Raw genomic sequence first — 17574 nt, 5'->3', positions numbered from 1 at the left:
ATTTTACAGAAAGAAAGATTTTTAATTCTGAAAAACAATCAGATTTTAATTTTAATGGTGTTTCTTGAAGTTTAAACAACCAACTTGAACGACCCTGTTACGCTGTAGATAATATATGGTACAGAGCACACAGCTTTGACTTTACTAAGTGGACAGTGAATAGTCATCGGTCACACCCTCCGTTTGGTTTCTTTAAAGAGGACTACTAGGTGAACACACCCCAAGTATGGCAGTGTTTTAATAAGAACCATTCCTGAGTGGATGTGTGACAGCGGGCAGTGATGTGTGGGCAGTGATGTGGGGGCAGTTATGTGTGAGGACTGAATGGATCCACAAGAGGACCAATTTAACTCAACTCAGAGCTTTCTATAGTTAATGTGGTGTCTTCCTGCTTTTAGCAGCTTTACTCAATCAACTTATTATAGAACTTCATCTGAAGTTCTTATCATTTAGTGTGTTTTTGTTTTGGAAGCTTCTCTCTGTCTCCCTTGCTCTCCACCTCAACTGTTACTGATGCTTCGGCAGGGGCGCTGTTTTACAAAAGAAAATGTGATACCTGGTTATAAATATGAAATTAAGCATCAAAGAAATCACATAAACTCAAGTATAGGGGACATCAGATAACTGCATATCATAGAACATACATTTCTTTTTACAATTTTAATTAATAGGAAAACAGTTTTTAAGTTCCATGTTCTGTCATCTATTACTCCATTACTTTTCCTGATGTTTAGATTTAGTAACATAGTATCACAACTTTTGGAAAACACAATTTTGTTGACAACACAACATTGTTAGGCCCAGGCTACAAGGTCTGTGTGAGCGGTCTAGCTCAGAGGCTCAGATACAGTGGGGCTCGGATACAGTGTGTACTGACCTGCTGTGTGTTGCACCATCACACTGACCTTGGGAAACTGGTAGGTGATCTGAGGTTCGTAGCTGCTGCCATCCTTGGTCTTCTTGAGGCTGACCACCACCAGATACTCGAAGAAGTACTGACCGCTGACGTAGCGGTGTTGCCTGGACGTGCTTTCTTCCTCCACCGGGACCGGTGGCTCTTCTGGCTCAAGGTCTTTGACTCCTACACAGAAATGTAGAAACACATTGGGCTTTAGCATCCCAGGTCACCACTGTGATCCAGATGGAACAGTTTACACCCTCATTGGACCAGCTCTTGGTATTTGATCGCATTAGTGCCATGTCTTTCAGTATGACTTGATACTGGCCATTGTCCAGGGTGTAATGGTATGACATAATAGTCTCAGAAATTATATATTTCACAGTATTACACTATCATTATTATTATTGTTATTATTATTATGGTTCTACCCCTGAAGGGGTATATTTAAATACCAGTTCTGAAAAGTGCACATGCCATGAGGGGGCTCCAGAAAGGAGTTAGTAGTAACACAGGAGGACCCAAACACCAGCTCCTGGTTGACAAAGCAGTCACTGGAGACTGCAGATCAGACCAACCTGTGCACACCTGGATTGATTAAATGCTAAGAGCCTTCACCAAGAACTCAATGGGACTGTGGAAGACGATTCTAGAGGCCAACTCAAAGCCAATTGCACAAGTTACCATCAAGTGTGGCATATACCAAGAAGGTGCTCCGTCCCCGCTGCTGTACTGCATAGACCTGAACCCCCTCAGCCAGATCATCACTAAGAGGGGCTACGGATACCGGTTCCAAACCATCAGCCACCTCTTCTACATGGATGACATCAAGGTGTATGCAAGGAATGAGCGTGACATTGACTCGATAAATATATCAACATTGACCTTAAGGCTGCAGCAATAACAGCATTAATGCCGTATTAGGAAGTGCACGCCGGTGTTGAGCCGATCACCACCACTGCACCGGGAGGAACCAAGGACCCACTGCCACAGGTGGAACCAAGGACCACTGCCCCAGGAGGAACCCAGGAACCACTGCACCAGGAGGAACCAAGGACCACTGCCCTAGGAGGAACCCAGCGCCCACTGCAACAAGGGGAACCCAGGGCCCACTGCACCGGGAGGAACCCAGGGCCCACTGCACCAGGAGAAACCAAGGACCACTGCCCCAGGAGGAACCCAGGACTCACTGCCCCAGGAGGAACACAGGAACCACTGTACCAGGAGGAACCAAGGACCACTGCCCCAGGAGGAACCCAGGGCCCACTGCACCAGGAGGAACCCAGGGCCCAATGCACCAGGAGGAACACAGGAACCACTGCACCAGGAGTAACCAAGGACCACTGCCCCAGGAGGAACCCAGGGCCCACTGCACCAGGAGGAACCCAGGGCCCAATGCACCAGGAGGAACCAAGGACCACTGCCCCAGGAGGAACCCAGTGCCCACTGCACCAGGAGGACCAGGGCCCATTTCCCCAGGAGGAACCAGGGCCCACTTCCCCAGGAGGAACCAGGGCCCACAGTCCACTGCTTCCTTCTTTCATTCCTTCAACCTCCTTCTTGAAGAGGTTGGTGTTGTGATATTTGTTCATATTCAAAAACCTGTTGATATCAAAGTCCTGCATGATGATTAAAAGTAGGTGTTTCCCCTTATTTCCCTTCCGCATCTCTACTCAGCTTTATAACTGTTGGCTGGTTGGTTTGTGTCCAACACACACAGCTGGACGTAAACAGGAAAGAGGACGTGTCTGAACAATACTAACATATCACACACGTCTTCATCTGAAAATGCTCCATTCAGAATAAGACCTAATTCAGAATATCCAATCAGAATATGATATTGACATTACCCATATCAAATTCCCAATATGGTGATGTTTGTAATAATAGTGGAATGTGTGTGTGCATGTAAAAGTAGTCAGTGTATGCAACGTGTCAGCCAGACAAACGGCTTTGTCCTGTTTCATCACTGGCTGCCAGCCTCTTCATGTCTTCTCTGCTGCATTCCTTCCTTTTTGTCTGAAAGCACTCCAGCAAGGGCCTTTTATCTCAGGCCGGCAGCCCTGTGTCTGAGTGTTTAAGACCTGCTGATGCAACTCCTGCCATACTGACAAATACTAGGGATGCACCAAATATTCGTCCGAAAACCGAAAATGCGCCTTTGGGCCATTTTCGGTCGAAATGAAATACTTTCATCACCGAAACAACACGGCCGAAACCGAAAGTTATGATGACGCAAACAAAAACCGCAGCCAGCGCACGCTTGTCTGGATAAGCGCCAACATGTCTGCCGTGTGGACGTTTCGCTGAGATCTATTCGGATCCTCTGCACTTCCTCGGGACTGTGCTTGATCCGCGTTATAGAGACCATTACTAGCAGCGCGCACGAGAAATGATCCAGGCGCGATGGATGCGGAGACCCCACTTGGAGACGGAGAAGCGCACCGCGCAGGGGAAGGAGAGCAGAGCGCAGAAAACCTCGTCTCTCTGGACCAGATGAGGGGCATGCACCCTCGTTGTCTGATATGTTCGATGAGACATTAAACATTTTATTTTGATTTTTATTATATACTGTGCATTGTTGTAATGTCAGTGCTAAATAAATATTTTCAGAGTTTTGTAATTGATTTATTCTTTGAATTGCAATGCCTTGATTTTAGTGAGGTTAGTACACAGTCATAGCCATAAATGCAATGGTACTAATAATTGGAATATTAATTTCTTTCGGTGTTTCGGTTTTCGGCCTTGGTTTTCACATTTTCGGTCTTCGGTTTCGGCCAAGAATTTTCATTTCGGTGCATCCCTAACAAATACTCCCAAGATGACCTATGCATAGTTTCATGATCAGTAGGTTTGCTTTGCCTTCCAAAAGGTTTCAGGTATGCAGAGATGATGTGTTCCACCATCCTCATCTGTGTCCATTGACCCGTGATCGTTCTCATAATAGTCCACGGCAGCATAATCCATCATTGCCATGGAAGGCTTTCAGTATCATTTTACAGAATTGTTTTAGGCAGTTTGCTTCTCGAGAATTAATGACATCCACAAAAAAAACAAAAACACTTTCACTTCAGTTTTGATTTCCCTCAGTATCAAACCTAGACAGAGATTCTCTAAGGGAAGTGAGGAGCTAAATGGAAATCACCTGGTGTGCCCACAACTGCCCAATACTGTTTGTGAGGACTGTTCAGGATTCAGTTCAGCAATTCTACACCTCCCCCTCTCAACTAGCAAATATTACATTTGGTTTAACCCCTAATAACTCCCAGCACCACCTTTCCCACTTCCTGGTCTGACACAAGGGGCAGTGAACAAGAAAGTGGATGTATTTGCAATGAAAAAAAAGTAATTTTCTTTGATATGGAAATATGTGTAATACTCACTATCTCTTTTGCCTCTGCGGAATGAGGAAAACATGGCACTAAACCTCTTGAGGGCCCCTTGTCGTCCAACTTCATCTTCACCTGATGGGGCGACAGCTGCAGAAACAAAAGCAGAAGCTGCTCAATACTGAAAACTTCCCACCACAACTCCCACTTCCTCTGCTAGTGTAGAGGCAACATCAAGTGTTTGTAGTGATCTGACTGAGCGCTCAGCCTGGGCTCAAGTAACATAAAAGCTTGAATTAAAAATTACTTTAGAGCCCTTTTAGATCACATCCTCACTCATATTGTTTATATATGCCATAAAAAAACACAACTAATTCAATTTCTTAATATTTAAATAACAAAATCCAATATTTCTTTCTCCTTGTAAACAAAATAGGACACATGTTTACATGAGCTTGTATCAACCAGTTCAACCAATAATATCAGTCAAGAAGGTGGTGAGCAAATCTTTTCCACCATCAAACGTTATTTAAGTGGAATACATCACCATACGGAAATATGGAGAAAATCAAATATCACAATATTTTGAACCGCTCGCCTTAATATTGATATTGCAACTATATTGTAAGGTGTGTTTTTGACTATCTAGGTAAACCAGAGAAAATCTCATCTACCAGGTAGAGAAGTAAAGCAGCTGGTGTACTTACTGTGTTTCCCAGCCACATCTGAGATGAGGTTACCTTTGGGCTGCTCACCTGGACGACACAGAGAAGAGATGGGGGAACAAACAATTATAAGAATGCTTTGCTGAAGGCTGTAACATACATAATCTATATCCAGGGCTGTAGTGGTAAAATCAGAGGTGGGTAAACTATGAATTCTGTGATGAGATGGACCACGATGCAGTAAGGCAGACCAGGCCTATATTTTGTACCATACCGGACCAGTGTCATCAGTGGCAAAATTGTTTGGTTATGATGATATTGTGGTTATTGTTGAATGTTCATTTTGTGAAAAGAAACGGGATACTTCCTGCAGTCTATTACCGATGTTTTTATGCTATGCACATGTACCCCTTGTAAACTTCCTGCCAGAGTGCTTGTTCTTTATTTCCCTATGAAGTGATGACATGCACTAACATCATCCTCGTTGGGACTTTATACCTGAGATTGCATTGGAAGAGAAAAACAAGCTTTGTTCCACGCTGTACAGCAACACATTCAACATAACTCTCTAGCAAAGAGCTGTGTACAACAGTGGTGACGTCATCCTCACTGACTGAATGCGTCATCTTATACGAACCAAAACAACATTAAAAAGGTGAAGTCTTGCTCTTTGGACTTCCTTTGTAATGGAGGCCTTGCTTGTATCTGTAGGAGGTGAGACTCTGCAGGACGCTTGACAAATCACCTAATATCCATTTTAACAGTCCATTCTACAAACCCCACCAATGTGTATCAGACCACGGATCAAAAGAGACAACCTGCTGCTTCCTGATAGCTGCCAGGCAGTGATCGGTCACAGACACGCACCATAATGCAGCGGAAAAATGTATTTAGGAAGACATAAACGTGGATGAACTAATTTACAGGTGCCTAAACGACACTCAGAGGTTTATGTGCATTTAGCCTCCACTACAGCCCTGTCTATAACATAATCATGTTCTGTTTGCATCTGTTTGTACAAGGTGAGGTGCAAGAGATCTAGAGGGATGTAACAGGAAGACTGTCAAGAGTCCCATACTTAGCATTTATTTGTTTCAAAGCCAACATGGTCAGACTGTCTTGTTTGAGCACTGCTCATTTCTGTCTGGCAGATTGATGTCGACATCGGTTAAATCGGAGGTGTGGCTTAGCCTGAAAACGATGTTGACAAGGACCAGGTTGGTGTGAAAGGTCAGGTTTCCATGATGAGACTCATAGTCTGACCTTCACACAAAGTGAAGCCAAAGCTGCAGTGCCTTAAACTTACATTCTCTCTGATGGCCATCAGGTGGCGACTGTAAAAAGAAGTCTGATTGCATGGGAGTATATGAGAAAATGGTCCTACTTCCCTCTTGATGTATTTTCTCAGTAAACATTGTAAACATGAGTTTATGGTCTCAATCTCTATTTTCAAGTCTTCTTCAATCCAGCATGATGTTCATTTAGTACATTATGGTCCATTTAGAGTCCAACAGACCAGAAAGCAGGGGATGATTTAGGGGCGGGGCTACCTGCTGATTGACAGGTCGCTACCAATGCAGTTAGCTACTAAGATGACAACTAAAGTTGACCTTGCCTTGATAAAGCTAACTTTGTTAACAGCTTCACACCAGAATCCAGATGGATCCAGATCCAGTAAGGTTGCTGCTTGTGTTCATCAGATCCATCTGTCGCTCCTCCAGTCCAAATATGGTCACTTCCTGCCACATCACCATGACGACATACAGTTCTTACAGACAGTCTACTGTTTAACCATGCTTTATGAAGCAGAATTTCCTGAACACAGGCTTGATTTACTGAATTAAGTTTGGCTTACTTTAATAGATAGCTGATATGATTCAACCAAGCGACCAATAACACCAAAGCACAAACTAAACTATGCAGCTGAACAGCAACGACTCCACTGACAATGAATCATCACTGCAGTCTGAGCCAATATCTCTCACACACACACACACACACACACACACACACACACACACACACACACACACACACACACACACACACACACACACACACACACACGTTGTCGAACATGACACTGATTAGTGGTGTAGACCAAGCTCCTGGAGCTGCTCACTGTACTGAACCAGGGCCGCCTTATCGATCTGGATCTGGATTGGCCAACACAATCCCCGAGAGTAGAACCGCACAGGTGTTCCCTATTAATCCTCTCTGTGTACTGCAACTCCAGTTGTGCTGAATCATCTGTTTACTTCAGACTCTGAGGAAAGAATGTACATACTTGTGCTGCATTCATGTCATGTGGGAAAAACTGATTTCTACAGGAAAATTCTAAAAAAAAAAAAAAACCACATTAGCTGGTAAACACTGTTCAAAAATCCCAATGAGTGTCCGGCATCAGTGTATTTGTTTTACTATTTCATATTGGCATCCATTATTTGTAGATAAAGTCATCTTAACCATTTCCCTTAAATATGCAAACTTCTCTTGAGAAAGAGAGAGTCCATCAGCGAACTTTGACTTCCAATGTTTTGGTATTGCAACCAAGGAAAAACCAAATCAAATAAAGTGCATGCAATTAACTGAATACAAACAAAGAGCCAATGCCGCAACTCGTCTGAACAGAGAGAGAGAGAGAGAGAGAGAGAGAGAGAGAGAGAGAGAGAGAGAGAATCTCATGTTCGGTAAACTTGTTCACCAACCATTCCTAAGATGACATTTCTTCTTTGAAGCTACTTTTTCACAAAGATTGTTTTCTTATTTGGGATTTGTTCTTTAGTTACAGAATTGACGCACACTCAAGAGAACAAATATCAGTAGTACTATATATTAGTAGCACTGGTCAATAATGCACAGATAGAAAACATTATTTTTTGAAGAATTACATTGAAAAAAATGAAATAAATAAACAATAAAATAATCAGGCAACTCAGATAAGCTTTCAAATTAATGTACGTTTTTTGAAAATATGAAACTGGCTACAGAAATACACACACACACACACACACACACATACATACACACATACACAGCTCTGTAAAAAATTAAGAGACCACTCCATTTTTTTTTCTTATATCATTATCTCTACATGTATGGCAGATAATACATTCCAGTCTGTTGAATTCCAACACAGGCACACCTCATTCTAGTTAATGAGGTAGTGATTAGGTGATCACCCCAACCAGATAGTATAAAAACATCAAGTGAGTACATCAAGTGACCTACAAAAAGGACTTTATTCTCTATTGATTAGTGTTGCATGGTATTCTCGATAAGTATCTCAATACCCTGCTGTTAAATAACAGTACGATACCCTGTTTATTAGTAGCGGTGAGTGGATGTGTGACAGCGGGGCAGTGATGTGTGAGCAGCTCTGCTAGAGGACTGAACGGATCCAAGAGGACAGTTTGAACTTTGCAGCAGTCAGAACATAAAGTCCAGGATTTAGCTTGTTTAGCCAAGTAGAAGGATGGAGTCAACACATGAAGTTAAAAGAAGATTAAAGCTGGACATGAACTCTCTGAGCTGGTGTCTGGATCAGCAGAACTCCATTCAGAAAACAAGGAAAATAACAACACAGCTCTATTTACCAAGAAGTCATCACCTTTCTGAATCTGTCCGAGCATCTCCTGCAATCCAGCAAACATAATCCACCAAAGAGCACGAGTTGAAATATTAAATTACCGTGTCTCTTCTCTTCGCAAACACCACCTCCAGTCAACCAGCTTTCTACCATTACTGTGGCGTCTTCCTGCTTTTAGCAGCTTTCACTCATCAACTTCTCACAGAACTTCATTTGAATTTATTATCATTTAGTGTGTTGTTGTTCCGCAAGCTTCTCTGTCTCCCCGTTGCAGTACCACTCTCCACCTGAACTGGTAGTGATGAGCTGACGGGGGCGCTGTTTTACAGAAAAAGTATTAAAACGCTGGTTAATGTGAAATCTGCTTAAAACTCAGAGAAATCACATAAACTAAAGTATACGGGACATCAGATTACTGCACATCATGCATAGTCAATACATTTTTAACCTTTTTTAATGAATAGGAAAACACATTTTCAGTTCCATTTCATTATTTTTTCTGAAGTTTTGGTTTCAAGATATTTGGGCAGGGTTGACTTGCCAAACTGGCCTCTGTCGCCTCCAGCACTTAACCAAACTCCGACGCCGTCTTCATGGAAAACACCATTTTGGTCCGTTTTCCATTCAGGAAATTTCATTTATCAACCGCAGCTTTACGCTGATGTGGTGGCGTTTTTTTTGTTTTTTTTTGTTTTTTCCAAGACAAAAATTCTATCATTTCCCTGCAGTTCAAAGTTATAGTATAGTTTTATAAATCCAGCTGTAAACAACGACCAGCGTGCCCGTTTACACTGATGGAAGGAAATAAAGGATTTAAGCTAACCCACTTTATTGAATAGAAAAAAAGAAAAAAAAATATATATATATATATGTAAATTGTGATATTAGTTCATGAGAGTGGCCTACATTTGAGAATATGATTGCCTCATATACTTCTCATAAAAAAAATAATATAAATTAATTAAAAGAAGTAAAAAAATCAAAACAAAATGGGACAGGCTGTCTTATTAAAGTGTCTTGTGTGAAAGGGGATTACTATATTTGTATTGTTTCACTTATTAGATTATTCTTTAATAATTAAAAAACACAAACAGGATCTACTTCTGTGTAAATAATATTTTGTCAGCAGAATCCTGTCATATGATAAGATACTTCAGCACACTGAACAAATATTACCACCAGAGTCCACAACAGAAATCCAGAAATTAACATTTAATATCCAGGAATTCTCATTCAACTCAATTTTATGTAAATAGTCCTCACAGGGTTTTAAATCTGTTATTTAAACATAAAACATCCTGTTTCTCTGGACTCATAAGGAAAAGTTCCCTTAAAAAACAGGGAAGAAATATACACACCAATGCCTGCCTGTCCATGTTATTGTCATTTTCTTCACCACATAATCATAATAAAACCCCATCAAGTCTATTGATTATTCCTTACGCACCTGCAATTTTCAAAAGGTGGATACTTAAAAAGCCGTGGACTTAAAGAAGAAACAACAACATAAATATAGGTATTTGATTGCAAAGAAACAAAAGCCTGTTTATTATTGTCTTGGTACATGACATTGCAGTTTAACAGGTTTACAAATTAAAGGGGCCGACAACAGCTCAGCCCAGTGAGAGCAAATATGGGTTGAACATGTGTCCTTTGTGGAAAAAGAGCCTGCTGAACGTGTTGAACCCTGAGAAGGTCACCACGCAGAAACCAGAGCTCCGATCCCGAGTGAATCACAAACTGCATTCTTGTTGCTGTGTGGTTGTGTCACTGCATTGTCTGGTCCGCTGTCAGATGCAAGTCATCACTTACTTTAGACGGACATGTGTGCATTAAGTTAAAAACACCGAACACGAAGAATAAGTTTGACTGAATGGAAAGACCTGCAACCGGAGTAGACACAACCGAGACCAGGTTTGCCTTTCAAACTGGCTCCCTTGGGTCCCGACAACAAAGTCCGCCTTGCACAACCTCTGTTGTTTGCACTGTGTCAATTACAATGCCAGTGTTTCCCCACCCAGCACCTTGCAGTTGCACAGCTTTGTGCTCAATCAGCCGCCGTGAAACATGCAAAAATACAACAACAACAACTATATAAAAGTTTAGTGTCTTTACTCGCTCCATACAGTTACACAGTTAAGTTTATTCATCTTACGTGCTGCTGCTTGGATGTGCTGTTCAGCTATGATGAGGGTGTAAATAAAAGTGGTTTAACAGCCTCCTGCCCTCAGGCTCCTGAACATGTTACAACACCATGCCGTCGAGTCTCCAAAAGAAGGAATGGTGCAGTCACCGAGGCCTGACCAAAACTGTCTGAACCCTGTTCAGACCTCATGGGTTTTTTTCATTCAGAAAAGCTTTCACCTGTTGGTTTCAAATGTCTATGCATCTCATAGTCCAGTCGGATCCAAGATATGGCAGGTTTTAGCAGAATTCGGTTTCACCACCATTGTGTCTACGGCCACATTCCTGGCTCAACATGTAGCCAGCCATGAGGATCCTCACATGGGCTCTGCTCTGTGGAAAACGTGGTCCTCTTTAAACAACTACACTCTACATTCTAATTAGTTATCCTTATGCATTAAAATAGCATGCAAACTGATTGGCTTAAAAAACAACAAGAAAAGATACTTGTTTGATGCGAGTCAAGTAGCTGTTGTATGTGTAATAGAAAATTATGTATTTATTGTAGTACATTTTTGCGCGAGTATAAGTAACTAAAAAACCTGTAAAGAATACTTGATACTTTAATTTAGATGTACTCTTGGCAGAATTGGCCTACTAGTCGAAACAACTAAATTGCAGTCTTTGTAGTTGTTTTATGTATTTGTCGTGGTCTCTTTGCATCTGTTTAATGCCTCTTTGTAGTTGTTTTGTGTCTTTTTGTTGTTGTTTAATGACTATTTGTTTTCAGTTTCTTGTAGTTGTTTCGGGTCTTCTTGTAGTTGTTTTGGTCTTTTTGCAGCTGTTTAATGACTCTTTGTAGTTGTTTTCAGTTTCTTTGTAGTCGTTTTGTGTCTTTTTGTAGTTGTTTTTGTCTTTTTGTAGTTGTTTTCGGTTTCTTTGCAGCTGTTTGATGTCTCTTTGTAGTTGTTTTATGTCTCTTTGTAGTTCTTGTGGTCTCTGTAGCAGTTTTTGTCTCTCTTTAGTTGTTTTGGTCTCTATGCAGCTGTGGAATGACTCTTATTAGTTGTTTTCAGTTTCTTTGTAGCTGTTTTATGTCTCATTGTAGTCGGTGATTTGTTTCTCTTTGTAGTCTTGTTATTCTTCTTTGTGGCACAACATGTTGGACACATACACATAACATTACAGCATCCTACCTATGTCCCATACGTGTAAAATTATGATAGGTATTTGGATGATTCCATAGTCCGTGTGTGTGTGTGTGTGTGTGTGTGTGTGTGTGTGTTTGTTGGGGGGATAGTTCATGTCAAAGTCAATTTGTTTAAGGGGACTCAGTTCAAGTATTTTCACTTTCAATTTCATTTCAATCTATGTCACCTAATTTGACCCCAGTATTCAACTACAACAGCGGTTGTCAATTTGCTCCACTTAACCGGAGACACGTCAACATCGCACACACAGGTAGGCGACGCTACGTTAACGTACGCGTCACGTTAGCCGATCAACAAGTCACCTACGTCACTTTTAGTAACAGTTTTTCCGTGTCTTTTGAATCTGGATATCCCGTAGACTCGGTCTGCCAAATAAACCGTGGTGGACCGTGCGCGGTACTCACTCCATCGGATCCTCAAGTTCTTCAGTCCGGCCCCCTTGCGTCTCCTCGTTACTGTCTCGCTCATCGCTGCTTCACCCCACAAACACCCCGCGCTCCTCGGACCTGTTCTTATCAGCAAACTCGGTAAAACGGCAGCGGCGCTTCGTCGTCTCCATTACCGCACATCCATAGCATCCTGTCTCGGGCTCAGGTCCGCGTGCCGCGCAGGCTGGAACGGCTCTGTTGCTGGAGGAGCGTGCACTGCCCAAGCGCTGCGCTCCTCTCTAGTGGTGCGTTCAAGTCAGGCCCGGAAAACTGCGCGTTATATATTTTTTTACTGTTGATCGCTGCTCTATCAGTGTTTTCTCACCCTGGTAACCTGTTTCGCCAGTAGTGAACGGAAGTCAACTACAACACGTCATGGAAGGCCAACAGGCGGCCAAACAATAGAACCAATCATGCATGTAGGACATCTAGTGCTGCGAGTCCCTGCAGCCTGTGACTCAGGGTTGAGTAAATGCAGGTCAGGATAGCTTTTAACTTCATAGCAACCTGTTTAATGTCAGGGAGAGTCAGGCTGCGGTCGAATAGTCTTTTTTTGCTTGTGCTTTACATATGGAGAAGTGGACGATGTGCTTTTTGTAGTCCATTATTGTAGTTTCTCCAGCGCAGACGCACGTCAATCACGGGTGTCGGTCATCAGCTGTCAATCATCAGCGGTCGTTATAATGACGTAGCGACGTAGCTTAGTGAAAGTCCGGTCGGATTCTCTGAGCACCGCGGTGCACGTTTCCTAAATCCTGATGAGTTCTCCTTCCAACTTTGCTTAACCCTGTTAAGTTTTCCCCCCGAGGTCAAGGAAAAGGCATTAGGAATTGGAGTTAGGACCTTTTTTTTTTACTATTCGACTGCAGCCTCTCACATGTTCGTGACTTACTATGGCATGACATTAACAAAAACACAACCACATTAACAAAATCAACGACATTAACAAAAACACAACCACATTAACAAAATCAACGACATTAACAAAAACACAACCACATTAACTTCTACCAGAGAGGGTAGGTAGGCCTACTTGCTATGACACGTCATTGCTGACTGGACGGAGCGTCCATGTTTTCAACAGGTGGAGGGGCTGCTTTGATGCAGAGATGAAGGACAGATTGTGGCTAGCTATGGCCGAGCAGTTTGGGATCGGCGGATGTACTGCAGTACTGCAGTCAGGTGGATCGCGGAGATGTGCGGTCCAAGTAGTTCTGCAAACCGGACCTAAAGTTCACCTGGACCCGATCAGGATCGTTGAAACCAAAGAGTCATCCAGCAGTGACGACGATGTTGTTATCGTCTCATTATTAAAAGAAGAAAATGAATGAATGAAGCTGCGCAATGATCCTGCTAACTGCTGGATGACTCACAGTCGGGTCCAGGTGGACTTCAGGAGGTCGGTGGTCCAGTACTACTGGGACCACTCATCAGAAAGAAGACCACCTATCTCCACGATCCAACTGTTTTGCTGCTCTTTTTCCTTTTTCATGAAGTGAGTTGATCACAGAATCTCCCTCCCTGCTGATGACTCTGTTTATTTTGGCCTTCAGGGCCACCGTACTTTTCTACAACTGTGACAGGACTGTTGGCAGGACAGGTTTGTTTTGTTTGTTTGAATGTTTTTTTTTTTTTTCTATTTGTGAAAGCATCCTTGGGTTTCTTGAAAGGCGCTATAAATTAAATAAATTCTTCTTCTTCTTCTTCTTCTTCTTCTTCTTCTTCTTCTTCTTCTTCTTCTTCTTCTTCTTTTTCTTCTACTTCTTCTTCTTCTTAGTGATGATGTTGAAGATGAGAAGTGGACGTAGTCACTGAGATGTCACGCGTTGGTTTGTGGAGTTGTGTATTTTGGCCGTCCCCATCTTGGATTTTTTGTAAACGGTGGAGGAGCAGGGGTGGACAATAAAATCAGCCCTGGTAGTTTTGTCCCAGATCGGCTCACTACCATTTGATTGGACACCACCTAACCGGGAAGAGAGTGCGGGGGTTATGCCTGGTCTGTCCCCCCGCTCTCCTCCTGGTTCACATTGTCTTAAATAAAGCCGTTAGTTTGCCGCATTTTGCAGCCTCCATTTCTAATTTAAAACTCAACGCCACAGAGACGTTTTTTCTTTCGTTTTTTATCTATCTATCTATCTATCTATCTATCTATCTATCTATCTATCTATCTATCTATCTATCTATCTATCTATCTATCTACCTACATTTACAAGTACATTTGTCAAAACAAAGAAACCACAACATATTATTGCCTATAAAGTAAGAGTGAAAAAATAGAAACAAGTGTTAGGTCCTCGTCTGAGTAAAGTAGCTGTTCAGCAATAAACCTGAAGTACAACAGTTCTATAGATAAGAACATAGAAGTTCTTGCCAAATAGTGTGTCAAGTAAAGCACAGAATATTAAAGAAGAATTAACTGTATTTACAGGCTACTTTCTTTGGCCACATACCTGATGGCTGATGTTTTCTAACCACACTTAATGACTGCGTATTCAATTTCAAAGGCTTGTGCGTGCCCACACACACACACACACACACACCCACCCACACACACACACACACACACACAGTGCTCCAGAAGGTAGGGATGGAGATTTTGGATGCAGGAGCACCTGATATTTGGATTCAATCCATTTTTCTGTGCACAAACAGGAATTAATCTGTTTATTAAAAACAAATTCCATGCCTTGTATCTTTGCAAACCCAGTTTAAAGGTGTTGTATAAATAAAGGTATGTTTAGTATTATTGTTATTATTCATACCTGTCTTCCTCAGCTGGTCCCGAGTACGGTGGAACTCTGAGATACCATCTTCCTCCTGTGACTCTAGGGTTAGAAATGAGAAAAGAAGCTGTGGTCCTTCAACGGGAACAAATTTGTCTGTAATTAAGAGATTTCAGGTGTGTATTGTTTACCCTTTCTTGATGTCTCCCGTACCGATGAAAATGACAGCAACCCTCTCCGCCGGGTAAACGTACTCTCTTCATAACTGTTGTTCCTTTCTGCAGAAATACACATCGACTTAATGAAGCGTTATCAGGGAACAACCTAGTTGAGATGTATTGTCATTAATGAAACTCCTACATGTACTGTGTGATCCACTGACTTACTTTTTACACGGAAAGATGAGAAGCTGAAACTCCTTCTTGTGTTTGGAGATCGTTGCTTCTCCGAATTCTGAAGGAAAGGACAGTAAAGATTAATTTATACAAAATATAAAGCAAAGGTGAAGTGTACGATAAATTATTGCTGCAGTAAGAAAGATTAGTATAATTTCCCACCCTGCAAGCAAAATAAAAGGCATGTTAGTCTGTCTAATAATCTTGGTGTCCCCTTTGACCTTTCATAGCATGTAGCTTGTTAAACTGTTTAAACGTGTGAAGTGTTTTGACTGCAATACGGTAGATTGCCACTAGGGGCATCTCATGCAAACAGCATGTTGGTGAGTCTGTTAGACCTTGGTGGACATGCATCGGCTTTAATAGTTTGTTTGCTCTGCTGTGACCTGAAGTCAGTGTGGTCAGTGACACAAGCTAATACCACTTTACAGAAATGATTCCTTTACTTCCACTCAGCCAATGTTGTTGCTTTGGTTTGCTGCTGCTGTTTAATACTTAGTTGGGCTGCTGACCCTTGTTTGAAACCTCAGCTTGCAGCTCACACTGTATGAACCGTATATGAGCATTATTGGATCTGCATGGGAAGACACAGCCACTATTTATAGCCAACCAAAATGACAGGACATGATGATGCCCTATGGGAAAACTCTCCGGCAATGTCGACCACCAGTGTACAAGTGGAATGCATCAAGGCAGGGTTAGTGGAGCATGCCATAAAGTAAAGTATTTGTAATATCAGTTTCTTATAGTTGTGTAACATTGTCTGTTTTTGGACATCGGTGGCATTTAGTTTCTTTAGTCAGTAATTGATCTTTGCTGGGAAAAATCCTGTGGCGCAGGCCGTGATGAGTTTTAGGTTTCGTGTTTGTTGTTTGTTGAATAAAGCGGGTAGAGTGTCGCCTACATTTAGTCAATGCTTTTAACAAAAAGCCCAAGAAAGAAAAGATGCAGCCGTCTGACTGAGACTGACTGCCAAACCAGCAGTAGCTAGAGCAGAGCAACAACACAATCACTGCTTATCAAATATGATTAAAAGTGTATTTTTTACAAACTGATAGCAATGATTGGTGGAAACAAAAACAAGCTTTATTCATTGGTTTTATTAATTTCACAAGCTGGTATGCATGATGGTGTCACAAGCATGTTATTAAGCGCAAACTTAAAAGATTAGTTAAAAAGTTAAAATACCCAGAGCAACACCTCCACAGCTCCCTGATTAACATGTGCTATACAAATCCATCCGTCTTCTCAGCATCTTTGGCCCTGAACGTTTCTAGCACTTAAAGTTGGTATCATCTCGTGAGCGGCGCTCAAATGAAGTCCCAGTAATCACCCTAACAGCACAAGCCAGACAACAGTGTATCCATCCAGCCATCACGTCACAACAACCTCTCCAACTCTGACACGGTTTGTCAATTATTGACGGTAAGTTCAGGTTCTGGGTATGTGGAGGAACGACCAAAGCTGTCTCGACAAGACTTCAGGAAGCTTTGCACAAATACTGCAGCTGAATGTTGTTTGTTGGTAGACTGGACTTTGGACCGAATCAGGCTAGCTGCCCCCCTTCCTCCAGTCTTAATGCTATGCTAGGCTAACAATGGCCAGACTCCAGATGTGTACATGATCCTCATTTTCAATTTGATTTCTTTTAAAAAAGAAAGCAAATAAGTATATTTTGCCTTTAAAGGAATGTGTTGTGTTGTAAACAAGTCAACCTTATACCTATCAGTGGAAGTATGACAAAAAGACACTGTGTGACGGGATGAACAGCCCCATCACGGCAGCGATGCCCTGCCTTTAACACACTGGACGACAGACTAAAGGATCCTAACACCCCCACCCCAAACAAAACAATCATTAGAATGAGCCACGGCAATAATTGAAACAGAGGCTTTAAATAAGTCTCTAAAAACTTGCTCCAGCCCTGAAAGAACACATCAGACCAGCAAAATGCTTTTAGACGTGTTCACACTTGTCCTTCCTCTTATCATTCACTTCAAAGGAGATGGCTTCAGCAGCTGAAGTGACCACGCCTGTAAGGATGACAAGTTTTTTATGACTCCATCATAAACACACACATTTATGACACAATTGCTGTGTGTTTCTGAAGCTTATCTCTTCTACTTTAATTAAGTAAGTAAATGGGTAAAATTGGACCCAGTACACCAGGCTGGTTCTTGATAGAATAAATGCGGGACAATGTGATTTATAT

General features: G+C 41.9%; 1 protein-coding gene and 1 long non-coding RNA gene across 2 annotated transcripts in view; one reads left to right on the top strand and one right to left on the bottom strand.

Annotated features, from left to right (window-relative positions):
• Positions 1–17574, bottom strand: part of dennd2da (DENN/MADD domain containing 2Da) — a 31683-nt gene that overhangs the window by 10922 nt on the left and 3187 nt on the right. The window contains exons 2-7 of the mRNA XM_084016282.1: positions 15354–15420; positions 15159–15245; positions 15007–15069; positions 4935–4982; positions 4282–4377; positions 906–1081 (exon numbers count right to left, since the gene is read on the bottom strand). Coding sequence (XP_083872408.1) covers positions 906–1081; positions 4282–4377; positions 4935–4982; positions 15007–15069; positions 15159–15245; positions 15354–15420 — 537 coding nt within the window. The remainder of the gene's footprint in view (positions 1–905; positions 1082–4281; positions 4378–4934; positions 4983–15006; positions 15070–15158; positions 15246–15353; positions 15421–17574) is intronic.
• LOC311017728 lies at positions 12301–14380 on the top strand. Its single transcript, XR_014597656.1, has 2 exons — positions 12301–12954; positions 13008–14380. It is a non-coding gene; the product is annotated as an uncharacterized lncRNA (long non-coding RNA).

Source organism: Eutrigla gurnardus, assembly GCF_963514095.1.
Source record: "Eutrigla gurnardus genome assembly, chromosome: 8".
NCBI classification, from domain to species: domain Eukaryota; kingdom Metazoa; phylum Chordata; class Actinopteri; order Perciformes; family Triglidae; genus Eutrigla; species Eutrigla gurnardus.
Note: the sequence above shows the minus strand (reverse complement) of the source record. Positions and strands in the feature narration are given on the sequence as shown.